The sequence below is a fragment of the Equus asinus genome, chromosome 5, assembly GCF_041296235.1.
Source record: "Equus asinus isolate D_3611 breed Donkey chromosome 5, EquAss-T2T_v2, whole genome shotgun sequence".
Taxonomy (NCBI): domain Eukaryota; kingdom Metazoa; phylum Chordata; class Mammalia; order Perissodactyla; family Equidae; genus Equus; species Equus asinus.
This window is the reverse complement of record NC_091794.1, coordinates 108684764-108708022: the sequence shown is the minus strand read 5'-3', so window position 1 is coordinate 108708022 and position 23259 is coordinate 108684764. Positions and strand designations below refer to the sequence as shown.

General features: G+C 42.2%; 1 protein-coding gene across 26 annotated transcripts in view; it reads left to right on the top strand.

Moving 5' to 3' along the window:
* The window catches only part of CAMTA1 (calmodulin binding transcription activator 1), an 854855-nt gene that overhangs the window by 417422 nt on the left and 414174 nt on the right, over window positions 1-23259 (top strand). Inside the window, exon 6 of one of the 26 annotated variants that reach the window (XM_070511193.1) lies at window positions 11373-11927. The exons of the other annotated variants lie outside the window; for them this stretch is intronic. Coding sequence (XP_070367294.1) covers window positions 11373-11402 — 30 coding nt within the window. The 3' untranslated portion in view covers window positions 11403-11927. Of the gene's footprint in view, window positions 1-11372; window positions 11928-23259 lie in introns of those variants that run through there. 26 annotated transcript variants of the gene reach the window in all.

Sequence of the window (23259 nt, the reverse complement as noted above, 5' to 3'; positions counted from 1 at the left end):
ATTCAATCAGGTGGTACCCACTGACTCAGCACCTCCATCATGCCAGCACGGTGCCAGCTACCCCTGCTGCCTGGAGAGGCAGGCAGCCCTGCACAGGGTCTTGGAGCTCTGATTTTCTACCGCCAGAGCAGGTTTCCTCAGTTCAAGGGCATGATAAAGATATTTGGATCTACCGTTTAACATATCACTTGCTATAAGCCTTCCCTCAGGCCAGGAAAACTTCCAGCCCTGTTCCGGGAACTGCTCAGCGGTCTAGCTTCTTTTGTTCTCAGAGGCTGGGGCCCTAGGTACACACGGCAACTCAAAGGCACATTGATTTTCTCAGCCAGGCACAGGATGGGGGCAGCTGCTTTTGAAGCTGACGAGCTGTTAGGTCCGTGATTAGTTGTCTTGTCTGTAAGCCAAGGAGAAGCTAGCTCGATAAGGTTTCCAGGGATGACAAAGGTTGGCAGGGAGGAAAAAGAAGGTGGTTACGACGTCAACGTTTCTCGAGATGAAATCTCAGCAGGCCTGAGGTTGGTCCTGCTCCCCATGCAGATTTGTGCCTCTTACTGGCCTGACAGGACAGAGGAGCTCTAGGGTGGGAGAAGCCCTGAGAGCAGGGGGCCAGGTCCCAAGTGTCCCCATGCCTCTGGATCACCATGGCAGGGATCACCTGAGTGGGGTGAGGTCAGCCCGAGGTGACGTTGTTCTTGAGGCCAAGCTGGAAGAGTGCTTTTTAAGTTCACAGTGCTTTTCCTGGCCCCAGAAGCTTCCAGGGCTGTCTTCTGTCCTGTCTTCACACCTCTCTCCTGAGAGTGCTGGTGTCTCAGAACCCAGGCCAGCTCTCAGCTGTCTACCTCCCGACTCCTTCGCTGCTGGGTTCCCACAACAGATAGGGATGCACACTTAATATAGGGACGGCTGCAGGCTTATGAATCTCCTACCAGGTACACTATCTCATTCAACCCTCATCAAAATGTCCGTGCAAAGTACACATTACCACACTCATTTCACAGATGAAGAGATGGAGCCTCAGAGGGGATTTCTCTTGCCCCATATCCAGCCACAAACCAGTGGATAGCTGGGACTTGAGCCAAGGTCTGCCTGCTGCTAAAGTGGAAGCACTCGCCCTGACACCAGCTGCTCCTAGGCCTTCTGGTGAGATTTGTAGTTTTTCACATACTCTTTACTCATCAGCCAGTTCTCAAATGCTTTCTATCCACCATGATTGTGATGGGTACTGAGGATGCAGTGATGTAAACAAGAATACTCCCATCTCATGGTGAGACCAAAAATCAAGCATGCACCCATAACACAGGGTCGTGAGGGCTATGATGAGAGAATTACAAGGCCCTGTGCAAAACACATGGGAGGGGAACCTAAGGCAGACTTGGTCTTGAGGAACTGACATGATCATAGGGAACTAGGCACTGTTGGGAGCCAGGCAGTCACAGGTATGGATGGGAAATAGTGATAGGCAGTGACAGAGGCTGTTGAAAAATAGCTAACGTGATTTAAAGCAACAGGTGGCCAGAATTGTGACATGTCAGTATCTCTCCCAGCCCCATCAGACCAGATGTTCGCCTCCTGGGGACGAGGCTTTCTCTGCTCTGATCATAAAGTGTGCCTTGCCGCAGACGTCCTGCCTTTGGAACCAGTGGGTGGTCCTTGCACAGAGGCTGTTGGCTCAACTGTGGGTAGCACGGACAGACACCCTTCCCCACTGAGCCCATTCTGTGGTGGACAGGAACCCCCTGGCTTGGACCATCTGGTGAGCAGAAATGCCAGCCATCATCTCTGTCTGATTGGAGTTTTCAGTGGTGAAGAGAAAGTTTAGTTTTGCTGACCTGTTTGTTCTGCCTAAAAGAATGAAGAGTTGCTTTGTCTCCTCGACTAACTGCCGGACAGCTCGAAGCCCGTTGTGAGCATGGCAGCGGCAGTAACAAGGTTATGTTTTTGGACTTGGCCTCATTAGAAGTGATGTTCTTTATCTGGACACTTAGGCCACATATTAAAAAGAGAAAAAAAGCCCCTCTTTTAAAAGTAGGAATGATATTGTAGTTACCGCATTAGGAATTAACAGGGCATGAAATAACTGTCTGCCTCGTGGCAATGCCAGATCATTTCAGCTCTGCTTGCAGCCATAAGATAAATAGGTATCTTGCTTGCAGCTGATGGAAAATATTTAAAATAGCCAGGCACAAACATGTATGGTGCCCAAATCAAGTTTGGAAAACAGCAATGAATAGATAAGGAGGAAGTCAGTTGGCTGATGAAACAGCTGGGCAGCAGAAGCTCACAGAGGCGCAAATGAGTCTGCGTGTTGCGACGATGTGTTTTTAAACAGAATGCACATTTTCTGCTTTTCATGAAGAATAGTGTGGCTTTGGTCTGTGGATGTATTGTCTTACTCCTCTTCCCTTCAGACGCTCCCTGCACCATCAGTCTACACCGTCCAGCATACCCTGCTCAGAACCTGTTTTTCCCTGTGTCTCCATCGAGACTGTGTTATCCTTGTAACTTCTGAACCTTCCAGGGTATCTTCCCTGATCCTCTCCAGCCAGAAGTAGTTGTTCCTTCCCTTTGCTTTCTGAAGCTCTCCATTGGTACCTTTCTTAAGGAAGTGTTCTCTTTGATTTTATATTGGCTCTGTCCAGTTCAATAAACATACATTAAGTCTCCAGTATTTTCTAGATAATAGAAAGCCTGTATCTAGTGTCTAGGTACTAGGTGATCTGTTAAGCACAGGATATAGAGGCAAGTAAGACACAGCATCATACTGTAAAAATTTAACCTGGTCATTTCAGTGTAATAGGGTAATGTTACGACAGAGATTTTGAGTGTTTGAATGAACTTGGTTCCCCTCTCTGAGGACAGGGTCTGGACCAGTCATCCACAGGACGTTGGTCTGAACGGTAAGGTCTGCCTAATAACTAACCGCTTTCACGGGTACCCCACCCCCACCCCCGAATCTGAGCCTCCCCGCAGCCCTGTGGTTCCATCATGGCAGATATTTTTATCCCCATTGGTTGCACATCTGGGACTTGAACCCAGGTCTTTGATTTCAAACCCCGCTGCCTCTCCTGCCTGGCATCGAGTGCCAGTGTTGAGGTGTTCCGGTCTCAGGACCATCTCCAGTGGAAAGAGCAGGTCTGTTCAGCGGTACCTGGGGGATCTCCCAGGGCTCTCTTCTGACTTTTAATCATCTGAATTTTTGTGTAGCATTCTGCTGGTTCGTTAGCACGTGAAGACAATTTTCTGTTACCTGGATATGTTTTGGTGGAATCACTTCAGGCACTCAAATCCATAGTATTTCCTTAATTTCTAATTACTTAGCATCCCTGGTGATATGTCCCTACCCAATTCATATAATTAAAATTTTACCTAATAAATAACATTAAGCTGGCCACGTTTTGAAGTGGCTGTAGTAGCCCTCTCTGTTCACATTCTGCTGAGCTCAAGGAGGTCTGAGCGGGATAGCGGTTCTGCTTCTCCTTCTAAAGGCTCCCTCTTCCCTGACCACAACCAGTTAACAACAGCAACAACCATGATGGCATCATTTATTGAACACCTACTGAATACCTGGTCCTGTGCTTGTCACTTTATGTGCACATCTCATTCAATGACTTGACAACATCCCTGCTAGATAGGTACTGTCATTATCCTCATTTTTGCAAAAGATGTAATTAATTTCCCAGAGGTTAGGAAATGTATCCAAGGATACCTGGCTGGTTAGTAACAGAGCCAAGATCCCACCCCAGGTCTATTTGATTCCAAATTCCCAGTTTCATCATCACTATACCACACTGGCCTCCAAAACACCTTGATCCTCAGAAGATGTCTTCTTACTCCATGGGGCTCTGGGAGTAAAGGGTTTAAAACCGAGCACCATGTACCCAAGCATGGGTCTCAAGTGAGATGGGGGATAAGGAAGGCCTTTACCCTTTAGAGTGATGGGCCCCCTTCTGGTCACCTGGCATCCCCTCCTTATAAAGCCAACCAGTCAAAGGGGCAAGAGCCCCTGCCCCACTGTTCTTCTAGCCCAGGAACCTGGCTCCCTCGGGCCACGAGGCATTACAGGAAGAAGATATGGAGGCCCCTTGCTGTCTGCTTCAGTGGTTGGGAGTTCACCCTTCAGCACTCTAACACCTGCAGGACCCGCCGTCACTCCTCAGCTCGGATTTCATCCAAGTCCTCCAGAGCCTCTTATGTTCCCATGTCACCCTTCACTTAGGGGTAACGAGCTGTGTTATCCGCTCCTACTGTGAACTGCTCATCTCCATTTGTCCTGAAGCTACAGCTTTCAAGCTTCCAGGATCTGCTCACCCTGGTGGTCAGGGTCTGTGTACTCACTCTCCCTGTGTAGCGTTGCCAGATTTAGTGCACACACACATACACACATGCACACACTTGCACACATATGCACATATGCAGACATCAGAGACAGGATGACCAGTTAAATTTGAATTTCAGATAAACAATTTTTCAGTACAATATGTCTCATGCAACATTTGGGACATACTTATACTAAAATATTATCTGTTGCTTATCTGAAACCCACATTTAGCTGAGCATCCTGTGTTTTATCTAGCAACCCTCCAACCATCAGAACAGTTTCCTTTGAGTCTTTAGTTCAAAGGAAAGAGATTTGGCTGTTTGGGTATTGGTCTCACTGAAGACTTGAGCAAGTGTGTTGATTTATCTCCAGACACATTATCGATGCAGCAACCATAAAAACCAGGAAGGCCACTGGCCACCTGCTAAGAGAGAAGACACTTGGGCAGTTTGCTAGTGAACTCAAGTGCTGCCAGGCCTGGGGACGCTCGTGCTCTCTCTGAAAAGCGAGTCCTGGCTGCCTCTCAACTACCAAGGCCCCAGGACTGCCAGAGCCCCGGCTGCCCTTAGAGGCTGCTGGCCTCGAGGAATGCAGGCCTCCTGCCAGGGGTGTTTGGAGAGAAGCTTGTTAGTGGAAGAGATGCCAGGAAGATTTTGAAGGAAATCTGTTTGTGGTTTCTGCCTTCCTTATATCTCTGGTAGATTACAGTATGTAAAATGTTTTGCAATTTCCTTTTTTAAACTTGATTTGAGCCTTATTGAGCTAGCAACTCCCTGTCAAAGGTGGAGCAGCAGAATATCAACTTGGTATGCTGAGCTGGTGTTTAATTATTATCATAACGGTCCCTTCACATCATTGCAGATTAGCCCACAAGGACAGGAGTGGAAATTTTAGCATACTCAATTACGATGGAAACCCTTGAACACCACCGTCAGAATCCACGAAGGGCCTTTCTCTCTTTGGGCCCCAACATACGGCAGGCACAAAGTTAGATATTTCCCAGGCCACACAGCCTTGATTCTGTAAGCATAATTGACAGCCTCATCCAGAAGCTGGAAATGCCTTTTAAGAACATGGAATATATCCCCTGCCTTGGTAAATGACCAGATATGGTTGTTTGCATTGGGTAAAGAATATCTCTGGCCTTCACTTGACCGAATAGTAAGTTATTGATCTTCTCTACATCTTTCAATTCCCTAGCATTGCTGGGGAAATTGACTCCTATCATCCGCGGCTGTGGCTTGTCTCCATATAGGGCAGTCCACGCCCAGAGGACACGAATCTCCAGCCTTGTCTGTGAACAGTCACAATGACCCTCTTTAGTTGACATTGTTGGTCCCTGACACAGGGAAGGGATATAGTGTGTAAACTAATCAGGCCCGTGTCACTCTGTCTGTCTGCTTCCCCCAGGGCAACAAAAAACATGGGGGAAACAGAGGTGCAGTGAAGGGCATTTGAGCTCCAGTGGGAGTGGTGGAGAGAAGCGTTGCTGCGGAAGTGGAAGAAGGGACAGGTCCTTCACACAGCTGCTCAGGTGGAGGCTGCTTTGGCGGAGGCTGGCTGTGGTCTCCTTGTTTCTTCTTTGCGCTTGCTTGGGTTTCTGGCTGCTGAGCTGTTCTCTGCGTGCCCTCCCTGGATACAAGGCTGGAACCGTAGCTGGAAAGCAAGTGATTTCATGAAAGAGCTCCTTTCTGGTTCTGGAGTTTTTCTCCTGGACAGAGGAAACGACCTTCCATTTCCTATCTGCATTTCTTAATTCCAACATCTTGAATGCTGTGTACCCTTTAGGGCATGCTTTAACTCCTCGTTGCCAAACACTCATATCTCACTCTTGCAAAACCTGAGACCCGCACAGACATGTACACAGCCATATGGCCACTTGCTACCCATAGTGTGGTGCATCCCTCAGTAGCATCAGCGTCAGCTGGGAGCCTGTGAGAAGGGCAGATTCTCAGGCTCCCGCCCAGATCTGCGGAATCAAGATCAGCCTTTTAGTGTGATCCCCCCTCCATGATTCACAGGCACATTAATTGGGAAAGCATTGACACATGCCATCCTCTTGCTGCTGGGAGGGTCTTCCCTTCATGCCTTAGCCCTAGGCAGGTGATTGTTTTTTTCTTTTAATTTTATCTTAAGAAAAAAGTCCAAAGGAAAATTTCACAAGGTGGTCTGGCAATTCATTACTTGACTCCCAGCACCTTTAAAAAATATCCAACTGAAGTCTCTGATTGCATGGTTTAAGCCTATCACTCCTTGTTCTGCCCTTGGCCGTGAAGGAGACAGAATAGCAGGTTTCTGAATGCAGAGCACACCAGCTGGCAAGGACTGAACAGTCCCCTCAGCCCTCCCTTCTCCAGGTGAAGCAGCTCTGTTCTGCGTTGTTTAGCTCCACTCGACCGGGCACTTGCTGTCCTTCACTATACCCAGTGCTTGGCATGGCACCTGCTACACATTTGGTGCCCAATAAACACTTTTTGAATAAATGAATGAAATGATGAACTTCTTCTGTGAAAGGCTAGACAGTAAATAGTTTCAGTTTTGCCAGCCAGACAGTCTGTGTCACAACTATTGTAGCGTGAGAGCAGCCATAGTCAACAGTTAAGGAAGGAGTGGGACTGTGTCCCAGTAAAACTTTATTTTTACAGGCAGAGGGCCAGATTTGGACATGGATATAGTTTGCCAACCTCTGTTCTAGATTACGGCAGCAGGTTCTAGAAGAAGCAGGGTGCTATGGGAACTAGTGAGAGATTGGTGGAGGACGATCAAGGACTTGCCACAAACCCTTTTAAGGACTTATGTCTGAGTAGTGGTATGTCCTAGGACTTAAGTTTGCAGCCTGATGGTGTTCACACACAGCTTATATTTCTGCTCCGAATTAACACTTTTATTTGTGACATACCAACTGTCCCATCAGACAATATGGTTCGTCTTGTTTGTCTTGGTGAAGTTAGGGTCTCTTCTTTCGCTTTACTTTCAGTGGCAATACATCCGTGTGGCATAGGCTTATTTGTCCTCAGTGTGAAGAAGCTAGGTGAGGTCTCTTGCAAAGGGCAGTTGGGAAGTGTCCTGTTTCTCCTTCGAGCCAGAGGCACTGCTCAGTGGCAGTGTGGAGAGGGCAGGGCGTGTCCTGATGATGCACTCGTGTTGCCTTGTCCAGGGACAGCTGAGCCAAAGGGGTGGGGGACCTTGCTGAGACCAGGTGGGTTAAACGATCGGGATCTCACAGAAGAGAGAAAGGCTGAACCACCTGCGTCTTTAGGCTTGAAGTGCTTTGAAAGCAGCCTGGACGTGTTTGATGTGACAACGTCCCCCTAGAATAGAGGCTGTAGGGAGGGTGCAGATGCTATTTGTCTGCGTTTAAGTATTTACATGACAGCACGAGAAAACTGGGGACTTTCTCTTTCATCTTTGCTGCCACAATTTACGTACAGTTTTATGATGGATGCCAGAGGTAGACATTTATTACAAAAGTGTAAGAGATGTTGACTCTTCCCGAATTGATTATTTAGAATTTATTTTATTAAATATTCTAGGTGGCGTGTGATAAACTGAACCTCTGCTGGTTTGCAGCTTAATGATTCATGTATCTGCGGCGCGATAAGGAAATCAAAGACTTGGGTTGCCATTTCAGGAGAAGAATATGGATTATTATTAAATCTGGAACGGGCCTCTTGAGAAGCCTTCCTTAAGGGAGCACACGTATCAATAATTTCTTCTCCATATGAGAATTCTAATGTTTCGCTTATGGAAACATAAATTCTAAACAAGTAGCTGTGGTTTCTTCTCTCCCCTTGGCTCCTGACATCCTTTACTCATGGAGGAGCTGCTCTTATCCCTCGGTCAGTATCTGGTGTTCAGTCTTTAAATCTCCACATCTACATTTTCCCATTTCTAATTTTTAATGCTGAAAAGTTTTGCTGAGGTCTATGTATTCCAGCACCTAAGATGCTGGCAGACACCAGGATAGTATCCCTTTTGCTTGAAATTTCATAAAAGATTTGTTTAAGTCTTGGAGGAGACTATGAATGACTACTAGATCTCAGAACTCCAGTGAAAATGTGGTCAGCTCATGCAGGATGTAGAAGGTCACCCCAGCCCATTCTTGCAGAAGCCCGCAGGCAGCAAAGCTTACGTGGTGAGTTGCATCTGTACTGAGGACAGCGGATGGGACTGCTCTGGGGCTGTGCTGGTTCTCAGGTGGCCTGGAGCCAGGGCTTGGCAGTCATTGCTGAAGGCAGTACAGGTGTGGCCATCCAGCCCGCCACCTCAGGACAGACAGTGCAGGCGGAGCTCCCAGGGGATGTTTAGCAAGGATAACAATCTGCTCGCCTTATGGTGACATTTCAGAGGAATCAGTGTTGTCTGATAGCTCAAATTTCAAAATACTTCATGCCTTCTTTCTCTTTCCAAAATATGAGACAAAGACTTAAATACTGTAATCTTTTCTGTAGGAGACTGTGGGAAACTAACTTGGGAAACCCCAGGACTCCTTCTTTCCCCTAAGATTCCTTACCCGTCCATATGCAGCAAAGTTGAAATGCAGGTTAATCCCTTTCTGTGGTGTGATGCCTGACACTCTTATTTTACTAAAAGCCCTCATTTTGTCGCGTGCCTTATTCGTGGAATTAGATCTAACTGTCGATATAATGCCATAGTAAGTTCAGTTTCCCCAAAGAGTACACACTGAACTGTTCTGCCGTTATTTCTTACAAACGGGATCTGCTTGGCTTTCCACAGGACTAATCAGTCCAGGAGGAAGTGAGTTTTGCTGCTGCCCTTTAATTCTTTAATTGCTGTGAAATCGCTGAAAGAATCTGAATTTCAGCCCCCACCTAAGGGTGGGCACAAAGAGGCTCCCTTGGTGTCTTTACAGCGGGACTGTGCTTTGGTTGTTCCGTACTCATCAAACTGAGCTCCTAGAGCACCGGGACGGGTGTGGGATTGGACAGTGCGCTCATTTCCTGGTTTGCTTGGTCAGCTCTGTCTCACCAGCACCAGCACAGTAGGGACTGTTCATATTTCCTGAACGACTGAATGGACTTTGGGAGAGCTAGCCCACGCGAGCTTCCGTACCTGATGGGAGGTGGTGGTCCCGATGACTGAGCTGATCAAGGCCTGTCCGGCCCTCTGACGCTCGCCCGGGGTGGACGCAGCAGCCTCGGGAGCTGCAGAACCCATCACGTTTGCCTTTTCTTGGGAGGCGGTTAAGTAAACCTCATCGAAGTAGCCTCCCTCCCAAATTAATGAACGCTTTCAGACACGATATGAAGTGTTTGGCAACGAGATGCGGCATGGTAGTTTGGCCGTATTTTTTCTTTTCACAACACCTGGCAATAAAATTCTCGGGCTAAATACCAGATGAGTGTGTTCCTCATTACGCGTAGTAACTTCATCTATAACTTTTTTAAGCGCTCCAGATGGAAGCACTGTATAAATGTGGAGAGCTTGAGAGGGGAAATGAAAATAAATGCACTAAGAAATAAAGAATCTGTTTTTTATACTTTCTTTTGCAAATAGTGTTTGCAATGACATATTGTGAATGGACTGAATTATAACAAAAACAGAAATGAAACAGAGCTCGGGGGCAGGAAGAGCAATTGTTACACTTACTTTAACTGATATAATGCAAAGCAACGCTTTTTACACTCAATTAGTTTGCACATTGTGTTGGACACAAACCAGAATGTAGAACATTTTTGGGTTTTGTTTTTACATGATTAAGGGAGATGAGATGAAATAAATTCAGTAAATTACCCTCTGTTCCTTTTCGGTCTGAGATGCTTTAGTTTTTCTCGCCCTTGGTCTTGAACGAATGGGTCTTGTTCCTCCGGCTGGGGGTGGAGGGGTGCCAGGAGCTCTGCTCCCGAACAAGATGATCCTCCCAAAGATCAATGGATTTTCCATGGAGTTCCTTCCTCTGCCTTAGGGCCAGCTTTTGCTGCATAAACAAGGTTACAAATCCGAGCTATTTACATTTGGTATTTGGCCATATTTTGTGCTTTGAATATCAGAAAACGATAGCAAGCATGATAGCGGCTAACAGATGTTAGCGAGCATTTAGGCAGCAAAAGTATTTCCAAGGCTGTGTATTTCAAGATCCTTGTTTAATTTATTTTGCTTAATTATCCTTTCTTGCATTTTTAATGCTCCTAATATGATAATATTAAGAATTGTAGTGTGTGATTATGTATTGCTCATTTTAATAGATGTTGGATATGAGAGGAAATGTGGGTTGATGCTGTGAGCGGGGAACAGACGGACTGGGGGGACCCAGCCCCGTGCCTTCCTGTGTGCAGCTCTGTCTCCTGCAGGCGGGAAGGGACTGGCTCTTACCACAAATGACGTGGAAAAGCGTTTCGTGAACTTTAATGTGTATTCAAGTCCCCTGGGGATCCTGGTTCAGTGGGTGTGGGTGGGGCTGGAGCTGCTGTGTTCAGAGCAAGTTGCCAGGTCAGGCTGCTGCTGCTGGTCCTGGATCATCCTTTGAGTAGTGGAGATGGGAAGACATGAGGGAGTGCCAGTGACGTCGGTTGTGTCCCACGGGCTGCTGATCAACTTGTACCCCGTACGAGTTGAAAAGAACCAGTGCCTGCTGACTAAGCCAGCCCGTGGTACACGTATACGCAGCTTCCTTCTGGCACAGAAGTTGTGGTCAAGGGCTCTGATCTGACTCCTGTCTTTTCCAAAGGTCATCCTCATTTTCATAGGGGCAAAAGGAAAGCCACACCTGTAGCACACTCAGCGATTCTGTGTTTTATATTCAAACCCACGAGTAATAATAAGAAAACAATGGGAGAAACCTGTTAGGTATAATATCCAATTATAATTATTTTTTACTCCAAAAGTCACATCAAATAAATAATGCAGTTTATGTTACTTCTAGAAAATGCAGCAGCATTAGTTAATTTACATAAATTATACAACTCATTATCTTTGTTTATAAAAAGCCTTAGCAATATTTTGGCTTATGGATCTAAAAGGGAAAAAAAAATCCCAGATTTCAGTTCAGTATAATTTTCCTTTCCTGCACAGTCACCTTTTTATTTATTTACAGAAAGAGCGTCTGTTTGACAGATCCCCTTAGGATTACTGCCCTTTCCTCGTGATGAATGGAATGCATTAAGTCTGACTTTTGTTTATAAAAAGCCAAATAAATGCAAGTGAGTTAATCCAAGCATCCAGAGAGAGTTCTGAGAAGCGTGTCTCTGCCGGCTTTGCCTGCTGTGTGACACCAGCACTGCCACCAGCGCTGGCAGGGTGTGGAAGGGGCTTCAGAGACCAGGGAACACGGTGTTCCTCCTTTTTGTCTTCTCTGCCATGTAAGTTCTCGGGCGGCTCAGGTGAGGTGCCCTAGTGCCTCCTAATGCACCACCTGTAAGCAGCTGGACTCTCCTGCACTGTCCAAAACAGTAGCCTCAAGCCACGTGTCATTACTGAGCACCTGCGACATGCCTGGCCCCAGTTGCGATGAGCTGGAAGTGTAAAATACACACTGCATTTCAGAGACTTAATATGAAAAAAAAGCCATGTTAAATAACCCATTAATATTTTTATTGGTTACATGTTGAAATGATATTTTAAATATATTGGCTAAATAAAATATATTATTAAAATTAGTTGCACCTGTTTCTTTTTACTTCTTTACCCTTGCTACTAGGAAATGTAAAATGTGGCTTGTATTATACTTCTCCTGGACACCGCTGGGACTACGCTACACTAAGGAAGAGGCTGGAGCCCTAGATTACTTTTAAGCCTGCCCATTATTTAGACTCTGATTCTAATTCTTCCAGCCCTGCAGCAGGCCCTGACTCGTCATCAGAAACTTAGGATGTGATGCAGCGGGAAGGCAGGTCTTGTCTGATGATGTGGCTGAAGATTTGAGGGGCCCATAGGAGAACAACATGATGTAAGAAAATTGAGCCCCCTATAGTGCTTGGCTGGTGTTTCTAGCTTAAATGTTAAAGTCTTTGCCCGTGAATGGAGGAGCCCAGCTCCCAGGTTATTTCAAAGTGCTAACTGGTGAATCCTAAATTCTCCGTCCTCGCTTATGAAGACCCATGAGAATGGCAAGAGAAGGGGGCTGCCCCACAGCAGGTCTGCAGAGCTGGGCACGCTTTTTAGAGGAGGGAATGATGAACACGATTTCATTTGTGGGGAAACCTGTGCCCTGCCAGGTGCCGGGGTGTCTGGACTTCGACATCAGTGTGCTCAGAATGGAACCCAATGCCAGCAGGGCTTCTGACTAGGGGACCACCCCACAGTGCACCACAGGCATAGCCTGGGCCCCCAAAGCCCCAGGTGCACCCCAGAAGGCAACAGGCCTTTCCTCCACCCATCAGATCTGCTGGGCCCAGGTGAAGCTCTTTACCCTCATAGCACTTGGGAGGTTAGAGACAAAGCGATTTCTGTTGTTTATTAGTTGTTGATTAATTATTTAACTCTTCCATCCATGCATTAATTCCAGAAACATTATTATAAGCCCACTGCATGCCAGGTACTTTGCTAGGCATTGGGGATACAGTGATGCACAAAACAGATACATTCTCTGCCCTGTTGAAGCTTCCACCTTAGTGGGGTGGGGACAGACAGGACAGAGGTAAGCAGTCAGTACCTCAGGACTCCCGGAGGGAAGTGCTGAGGGTGACAAATGAGGCATGTGCCCAGATAGAGAATAATGACTGGCACTGGGCTTTGGTGGTCTGGGAGGGCCTAAATGAGGCAGGAACATTCAACCTGTGACTTGGGACAAAGGGCCATTGCTGTGAAGAGCTGGGGCAGGGCATTCTCAGCAGACAGGACAGCATGACTCCCCAAGGCCGGAAGGACCTTGGATTCCTGCTGAAAGAAAGGGACCACTGTGCCTGGGGAGCAAGGACAAGGACAGAGTGGCATGAGATATGGCTGGAGGGGCCTGGAGCCAGGTCCTGCAGGGACTCAGCTGTGGTAAGGACTTTGAATTCTGTCCTAGGAGTCTTTAGAAGCCACTGAAAGGATTTTAGCAGAAGTCTAGGAGGCAGTGTGGAAAGTTCTGCATGGGTAGCTCGGCCCTGGGTGGACAGATACTGGTCACATCACTTAATTCCTCTGGGTGTTGGTTTCTTCATCTATGAAGTAGAAAAGCTGAGAGAGGAGAAGGGAAGTTGGCCAGAATGTCCTCCAAGGTTCCTTCCTATTTTAAAATGCTGTGATTCAGAGAGAGCTCAGTCTTTTCCCTTCTTGGAGTCAGGTAACCTTCATGTCCCTCTAGGACTTGTTCTGGATGGCTTACAAGGTGCTGCCATTTTGAAGTCTTCAACTTTCCTGTTTGTGAGTTCTTTGGCCTCATAAGATAAGAAGACAGAGTGATTTTTGGCCATGCATGAGAATTGCCATGGGCTGCTAAGGGTCTAATTTGTAGTCTGAGGTGGGACCTGGGAATTTGTAATTTTTAAAAAGCTTCCCAGTGATTGATTCTGCATATTAGCCAGATTGGAGGTCTTCTGGGGATTGTGCCTCTATGAGGGGACAAAGAGGGCTCCAGTAGCAGAGGCTCTCTGTGTAACAACATCTAGCAAGATACCTGAGACAAATGGGGTCTCCTGGGACCCCCTCCAAGTTCAAATATTGAGATTTACCATTAGACCAAGGGTTTTAGTTCAGAAATTATGATCACCTCACTTTGTCTAAAGGGAATCTCGTGCAACCATAGAATAAGTGAATCCACAGTAGACTGAGGGGCTTTCTGACAGGCATTTGTCTCACACTGACAAGTGATGCTGAGAAAGCAGAGGGATTGGTTGTCATGAGTGCTGGTAATGAGATTTGGGATTTGGGGGTTATGACACAGCTGATGAGGAGCATTTCTGATGCATCTTCCTACCCCCTCCACTGCCTACCAGGAATAAGCCAGTCGAATATCTGCAAAAAGCTTAAGAACCTAAGGATGGAGCTAAGTGATAATGCCATTCCCTTTTATACATCTCTGAAAATGCCCAAAGACCTCTAATGGCAATGACAAAGTAACTGGTGGTAAACTTACTATCCCACCAAAGCCAACTAGAACTCTGGACAAAATATGTGAAACAGCTGTTGTCAGGTGTTGGACAACAGGAAATGCAGGTCTGTGATATCTAAGAGGAGTAAGCAAACAAGGTGAGCTCTGGCTTTATGGCTGGAGACATTTTCCAGACAGCAGCAGGAGGATGGGGGGTAACCCACCAAAGCATGGCAGTCTAGCTGAGTTGAGGAGACAGAGATTGGAGTTTGAGGAGACCAAGGCAGCTGGAATTTATAGGGCAGAGTACTGGAGAGAAGGGAGACAAGCAGAGGAAGAGACTGAGAAATCTGCATAGTAGGTCCCCTTGAGTCTTTGGCTAAATACTAAGTCACTCCCCAAGGTCAGACAAAACATCTACCACTGGGAGCATAAGCTAAAAATTCTCAGAGCTACACAGAACTGGGAGATGTTCAAGTTGGGACTAGGCTGTGTGAAAAGATGTTATTGAACACCTGAGGCATTCAATAGAGACCCCAAAAGGGTCACACGCTAATAATAGGGCTAAACTCTCTTTGGAATAAAGACTACTATAGACCCACCCTAGCAAAGCATAAAAATAAACCTCAAAATGAGCAAGATGATGTGTAAGTAATATAAATGCCTGATAAAACAAAACTCAACATTCTTTAAAGGAAGACAGCAAAATCCACTCAATGTATCATTCATAATGCTCTGCATTCAATAAAAAGTTGTTAAGTATGTAAAGAAATAGGAAAATATGACCCATATCCAGGATAAAAATCAGTCAGTAGAAATGGAGCCCAAAATAACATAGATATGGAATTGAAGACAAAGACTTTAAACAGCTATTATAGATACTCTCAGTGATTTAAAGGAAAAGATGAACCATATGAGGAGAGATAGATAGAAAAAAGAACCAAATAGAACTTTTAGATTTGCAAAATACAATATTTAAAGTGAAAATTTCACCATATGAGTGTTAGTTATTGACTGATATGTAAAAAATTACCACAAACTTAACAGCTTAAAACAACACACATTTGTTATCTCACAATTTCTGAGGGTCAGGAATCCATACATGGTTTAGCTGGTCCTCTGTTTCAGGGTCTCTCACAAGCCTGCAATCAACATGTCAGTCAGGGCTGAGGTCTCACCTGAAGGCTCAACTGAGGAGAATCTGCATCTAGCTTTCTTAGTTGTTGTAAGAATTTAGTTCCTTGACAGATGTTGGGCTGAGCCTTCATTTCCTAGCTGGGTTTAACCAGAGGCCACCTTCAGTTCCTTGCCCTGTGGACCTCTCCAACATGGCAGCTTGTTTCATCAAAGTATACAAACCCAAAAGACAATAGAGAGAATTTGCTAGCAAGACAGAATTCACAATCTCTTGTAACCTAATCGCAGGAGTGACATCCCATCACCTTTGATATATCCTATTGATTAGAAGCAAGTCACCAATATGCCCACAAAAAAGAGGTTGAGATTACACATGGGTATGAATAATAGGGATCAAGATCATTGGGGCCATCTTAGAGTCTAACTATCAAAATGACCTTAATAGCAGATTAGACACAGTAGAAAAAAAAAATCAGTGACCCTGAAGATACAGCAATAGGAACCGCTCAAACTCAAGCACTCAGAGAAGAAAGGGTAGGAGAGAAATAACAGAGGCTCTGTGAACTGTGAAACAATATCAGGTGATCTCACACATATATAACTAGGGGCCCAGACCATGGTGGAGGAGTGGGGTCAGCAGAAAAATATTTGAAGAAATAATGGCCAAGATTTTTCAAAATTTGATGAAAACTATAAAATCGCAGATCTAAGAAGCTCAATCGACCTGAACACGAGGCAGGATAAATACAAAGAAAAGAACACCAAGAAAGATCATAATCAAATTACTAAGAACCAGCAACAAAGAGAAAATCTTTTTATTATGCAGAGAAAAAAGACACATTACAAAGATAAGAATTACTACTGATTTCTCATCATAAATGCTGCAAGCTAGAAGACAATGAAACATCTTCAAATTGCTGAAAGAAAAAAAAACTCTACATAGAATTCTATATTAAGTGAACATATTCTTCAAAAATGAAGGTGAAATAAAGACATTTTAGACAAAAAAAAGGCTGAGAGAATTTATTGCTAGTAGATCTATACTACAAGATATATTAAAGGAAGTCCCTTAGGCTGAAGGAAAATGTAGTTGAAAACTCCTATTTGCACAAAGGAATGAGGAGCAGCAGAAGTAGTAAGCATGTGGGTAGATATAAAATATACTCCTTCTTGTTTTTAAATTTTTCTTTAGACCATAATTGACTAAAACTTATAAAGCTATAGTTCTTAATGCCTATATCGAAAAAGAAGGAAGATCTCAAAAAATAACCTAAAATTCCACCTCAGGAAGTTAGAAAAAGAAAAGCAAACTCAACGCAAAGTGTTCAGAAGGAAGGAAATAATAAAAACTTAAATGAAGTAGAGAATAGAAAAATAACAGAGAAAACTGGTAAAACCAAAAGTTGGTTCTTTCAAATGATCAAGAAAATTGATGTACCTTTGGCTAGACTGAGAAATATGATGATGATGTTAGATAGCTAGATGACTAGATAGATAGATAGATAGATAGATAGATAGATAGATAATAGATAGATAGTAGATGGCTAGAAAGAAGACCCAAGTGACTAAAATCGGGAATGAAAGAGGTGGCATCACCACTGACTTTATAGAAACAAAAAGGATTATAAAGAGATGCTATGAACAACCATATGCCAACAAATTAGATAACTTAGATAAAATGGACAAATTCCTAATAAGATACAATTACTGAAATTGACGAAGAAATAGAGAATCTAAAACAAGTAAAGATATTAATTTAAAAATCTTCTGACAAAGAAAACCAAGGATTATACAGATGCACTGGTGAATACTACCACACATTTAAAGACTAGTTAGCACAACAAATCATTCGCAAACTATCCAAAATATAGAGAAGGAAGGGAACACTTCAAAACGCTTCAATTGTGTCTCTGTACACTAGCAATAAACAAGTTGAAAATCAAATTAAGAAAACAATTCCAGTTATAAGAGTATCAAGAAGAATACAATACTTTGGGATAAAATTTTTGAAAGAATTACAAGACTTGTAAACTGAAAACTACAAAACATTGTTGAAAGCAATTAAAGAAGATGTAAATAAATGTAAAGACATCCCATGTTGATGGATCTCAGACTTAATATTGTTAAGATGGCCAAATTGATGTAAAGATTCAATGCAATCCCTACCCAAATCTCAGCTAGCTTTTTGCAGAAATCGATAAGCTAAACCTAAAATTCATATGGAGATGCAAGGGACCCAGAATAGTCAAAACAGTCTTGAAAAAGAACACAGTTGGAAGACTCAAAATTCTCAATTTCAAAATTTACTGTAAAGCTACCATGATCAAGGTAGTGTAGTACTGGCATAAGGATAGATATATAGATCAATGAAATAAAATTAAGAGTCCAGAATAAACCTTAACATTTATGATCAACTGATTTTTGACAAAGGGGCCAAGACAATTTAATCAAGATAGGATAGTCTTTTTAGCAAATGGTTTGGGACAACTGGATACACACATACAAAAGGAGGAATTTGTACCCCTGCCTCATATAATACACAAAAATTAATTCAAAATAGATCATAAACCTAAATATAAGAGCTAAAACTGTAAAAGTCTTAGAAGAAAACACAGGAATAGAAATCTTAGAATTTCTAAGGAATAAAATAAATTTTAGGAATAGGAAATGATTTCTTAGTTATGACACCAAAAGCACAGATTAAAGAGAAGATTGATAAGTTGGACTTCATGCAAATTAAAAGCTTTTCTGCTTCAAATGATGCCATCAAGAATGTCAAAAGGCAGTCTACGTCCTGGGAGAAAAATTTATCAAATTGTATATCTGATAAAAGACTTGTATCTGGAATATGTAAAGAATTCTTACAACTTAATAATAAAAAGAAAAATAACTCAGTTAAAAATGGGCAAAGAATTTGAATAGACATTTCCCTAAAGAAGATATATGAATGGCCAATAAGCACAAGAAAAGATGTTTGACAATATCATTAATCATCAGGGAAATCAAAACCACAATGAGATACCACTTCATACCCACTAGGATGGCTATAAGAAAAAAAAAAAAGACAGATAATAATGTGTTGGTGAGGATGCAGAGAAATTGGAATGCTCATACATTGCTGATGGAGATCTAAAATGGTGCTGCTGCCGTGGAAAACAGTTTGTCACCTCCTCAAATGTTCAACATAGAGTTACCATATGACCCAGGAATTTCACTCCTGGTTATATAATCAAGAGAAATGAAAACATGTGTTTATGGAAAAACTTGTACACAAATATTCATAGCAGCATTATTCATAATAGGCAATAAGTGGAAACTCCTCAAATGTCTATCAACTGATGAAGGGATAAACAAAATGTGGTATATCTATGTGATGAAATATTATTTGCTAATAAAAGGGAGTGAGGTACCTATTTATGCTACAACATGGATGAACTGCTAAACATTATTCTAACTGAAAGAAACCAGTCACAAAAGACCACATATTATGTGATGCCATTTATGTGAAATGCACAGAATAAGGCAATCTATAGTGACAGAAAGTGGATTAATAGTTGCCTAGGGCTGGAGGAATGTGTGTCAGATGGGGATGAAGAGTGACTGCTAATGGGTATAATGTTTCTTTTTGCAGTGATGAACATGTTCCAAAATTAGTTTATGGTGATGGTTGCACAAGCCTGTAAATATACTAAAAATGTTGAATGTTTACTTTCAACAGGTGAACTTTATGGTGTGTAAATTATAACCAATAAAGTGTTAGAAATAAGATGATTGTCTAAAGGAAAAATAATAACAATATATAGAAGCAAAATGTATGACAACAGTAATACAAAGGAAAGCAGGGGGAAGTGGAAGTGCACTGTTGAAAGGTTCTTACATTGTTGGTGAAGTACTATAATATTATTTAAAGTTGGAATACTGTGATTAAAGATCAGTGTTGCAAATCCGAGAGCAACCACTGAAAACTAGAGAAATAGCCAGCAAATCAATAGTGGAGATAAAGTGGAATACTAAAAATATGAAGTCAGGAAAAGAGGAAAATGAAACAGATGGGACCAATAGAAAACAAATAGCTAGATGGAAGAGATAAACCCAGCTGTGTACATAATAACATCAACTGTAAATGGCTTAAATAATCCAATGAAAAGCTGGAGATTATCAGGCTGGACAAAAAAGTAAGACCCAACTATATGCTTTCTACAAGAAACATACTTTAGTAATAAAGACACAGATAGGTTAGAAGTAAGAAGACAGAAAAAAGATATAGTGTGCAAACGCTAACCATAAGGAAACTAAAGTGACTATATTATCAAGCAAAGCAGACTTTGGGACAAAGACTATTACTAAAAATAAAGAGAGACATTTCACAATGATAAAGGGGCCAATCCATCAAGAAGGCATGACAGTACTAAATGTGTGTGCACCTCATTACACAGCTTCAAAATACATGGCAAAGTGACAGAACTGAACGGAAGAATAGATAAATTCACAATTATTGTGGGAGATGTCAACATTCCTTACTCAGTGATGAATAAAATAGGTAGACAGGAAATCAGTAAGGACATTGAAAACTTGAATAACACCATCAACCAACTTGACCTAATTGACATTTTGAAGCAAAATACCCAACAATAAAAGAATACTTTTCAACTGCACATAGAACATTTGCTAATCTAGACCATCTGCTGTCCTATAAACCAAATCTCATTAAATTTAAAATGATTACTAGCTGTTTCTCTGACAGTAACTTAATTTAGAATTCAATAGCAAAATATATATCTGAAAAGTTCCCAAATATTTGGAAATTAGACAGTACACCTCTAAGGGTAAAAGAGAAAAATCACAAAGGAAACTAGAAAATATTTTGAAATGAATGAAAATGAAAACACAATATATAAAATTTGTGGGATGCAGCTAAAGCAGATCTTAGAAGGAAATTTATAGTTTTAAATGCTTATACAATATTTACATTTAAAATCAATAAATGTAATTCATATTAACAAAAGTTTAAAAGGTACTCTAAGCTTTAACATTAAAAAGCTAGAAAAAGAAAAGCCAGTGAAAACCAAAGTATGTAGAAAAAAGGTAGCAGTACAGCTGAGTGAAATGAATGAAATAGTAAATAGACAAACAATTTGTAAATAAACAAATAAAACAAAAAGCTAGCTCTCTGCAAAGATCAATAAAATGGTAACTATTGCTGGTCTAATCAAGAAACAAATGAGAGAAAACACAAATCATTAATATCATGAGTAAAAAAGGATGCATCACCACAGATGCTACAGATATTAAACGTAGAATAAAGGAGCATCGTGAACAACTGTACAGCAATAGATTTGGCAACTTAGATGAAATAGACAAATTTCTTGAAAGACATAAATTATTAAAATCAACACGAAAAGAAATGGAAAATTTGAATGGCTCTATATTTATTAAAGAAATTGGATTTGTAATTAAAATTCTTTCCATAAAGAAAAGTCCTTCAAAGTGAATTATATCAAACATTAAAAAAACTAATGCTAATTCTACCAAACACTTTCAGAAAATATGAGGATGGAATACTTCACGAAGTCATTTTCTGAGACCAGTATTACTCTGATACCAAAACCAGACAAAGGCATTGCAAGAAAAGAAAACTACAGACCAATCTCTCTCATGAATGTACAGATGGGAAAGAAAGGAGTACAGTACTCCTTATTTGCAGAGAACATGCACAAATATAGAGAAAATGCCAAGGAATCTATGGATAAAACGCTAGAACTAGTAGATAAATTTAAGAATTCCTCAGGGGACAATGTCAATATACAAAAAACAAATGTTTTTCCATATATTAGCAATGAACAGTTGAAAATAAAGTTAAAGAAATGTACAATTTAGAATAGCATAAAAAATTTGGAAGATTTTAGGATAAAATTAGCAAAATGTGTGTAAACTGAAAACTATAAAACATTGCTGGGAGAAATTAAAGAAGACACATAAATGGAGAGAGAAACCTTATGCATGGATTGGAAGATTCAGTGTCGTTCAGATCGTAATTGGCTCCAAGTTGATCTGTAGCTTCAAAGCAATCCCAATCAAAAGCCCATCAGGCTTTTTTTTTTTTTTTGGTAGAAATTGACAAACTGATTCTAAAATTTGTATAAAACATAAAAAGGACCTAGAATAGCTAAAGAATTTATAAAAATAAAGTAAATGAGTTCTATTACTTATTTCAATACTTAAGACAATGTGGTATTGGTATCATCGAGTCGATGTTTCACGCGTGCAGATTTCAGGTGTCAGTTTCTGGACTTTCCTAGGAGCCAAACTAGAGAACTAACTTAATCTCCCCCAGCAATGATGTGTGTGTGTGTGTGTGTGTGTGTGTGTGTGAGAGAGAGAGAGAGACTGTGTCCTTTTATGCGATGGTCAGTCAGGTGCTGCCGCAAGAAGGGACACGGGAGAGGCCCAGGAAGACAAAGTTTATTATACTCACAGGTCCTAGGAATGGGAGGCACACATGCCACACAGGGTTGCATGGGAAAGACACCAGGTCTGAGGCTGAGGTGTAGTATGGAAGGGAGAACCTAGGCCACAGCTTTATTGGAGTTTCTGTGGCAAAGGGAGGGTAGGGCAGGGTGCACAGTTTAGGATTGCGTTGTTTGAATAATTTCAGTAGGCTCTAAGCTCTAGGGGTGTCTCAAGGTGCCTGGTGCCTGGCCCTGGGATGATTAAGGCAGAGGAGTATTGCCTCCTGAGATGTGCAGGCCAGAAAGAGGAGGTCTGGCTCTGGGTTGATTGGTTTGCATATCAAACACGCGCTCCTGGCTGAGCCCTTTGCTGTCTCTAAGAACTGGCTAGTCCCCAAGGGGGAGGCTCTCCCTAGACAGAAGGGTTTTTAAGTTTCAGTTATGCAAGATGAAGAAGTTCTGGAGATCTCTTGTACAGCAGAGCACTATAGATAACGATACCATGTACTTAAAATTTGCTAAGAGGGTAGATTTTATGTTGTGTTCTTACCACACATAAGAAATAATAATAATGATGATGATAATAATAATAATGGAGGCAGGAGGAAGATTTGGGAGGTGATGGATATGTTTATGGCCTTAGTGGTGGTGTTGGTGTCACAGGTATATATTTATCTCCAAACTCACTGAGTTGTATACATTAAATATGAAGGGCTTTTTACATGTCAATAATGCTTCAATAAAGTCGTTTAAAAAAAAGATCAAAACATGATAATACGCAGAAAATATAAACAACACAGACTCATGATTGAATTGCCTCGTGGCTAGACTGAGTTCCCTAAGAAGCCCCTCCATGGCAGAGTATGTGTCATCTCCTCTCCATCTCTGTCTCCTCAAAATAGAAACACCTGTCCCTTTTTTATAGTCTCCAATGAAGGTATGCTCACTGTAAATAAATCAGGTAACTTAGAAAGGTGAGGAAGAGATTAAATTCATCCTAAGTCCCATTCATAAAACTTCCCATGGATGTACAGCCTTCCGAATGATTTCACACACACATCCTCAAACACACACACACATTTTTACCAAAATTGGGGACTATAATCATATACACTATTTTGCACTTTCTTTTTTTTTTTTACTTGATTGCATGTTAAGTGATTTATATCATTTTTAATGGCTCTGTGTGATACCATATATTCAACCTATTCACTGCCATTGGACTTTGAGACTCTTACCAGTTTGCCATTAGAAATCAAACTGTGAGTAACGCCCTCGTATTTATTCAGTATTCCTACAACAAATATTTAAGTACTTACTGTGAACCAGGGTTTTCATACTTGTCCAATTGTTTCCTTGGGTATATTCCTAGAAATGGAGTA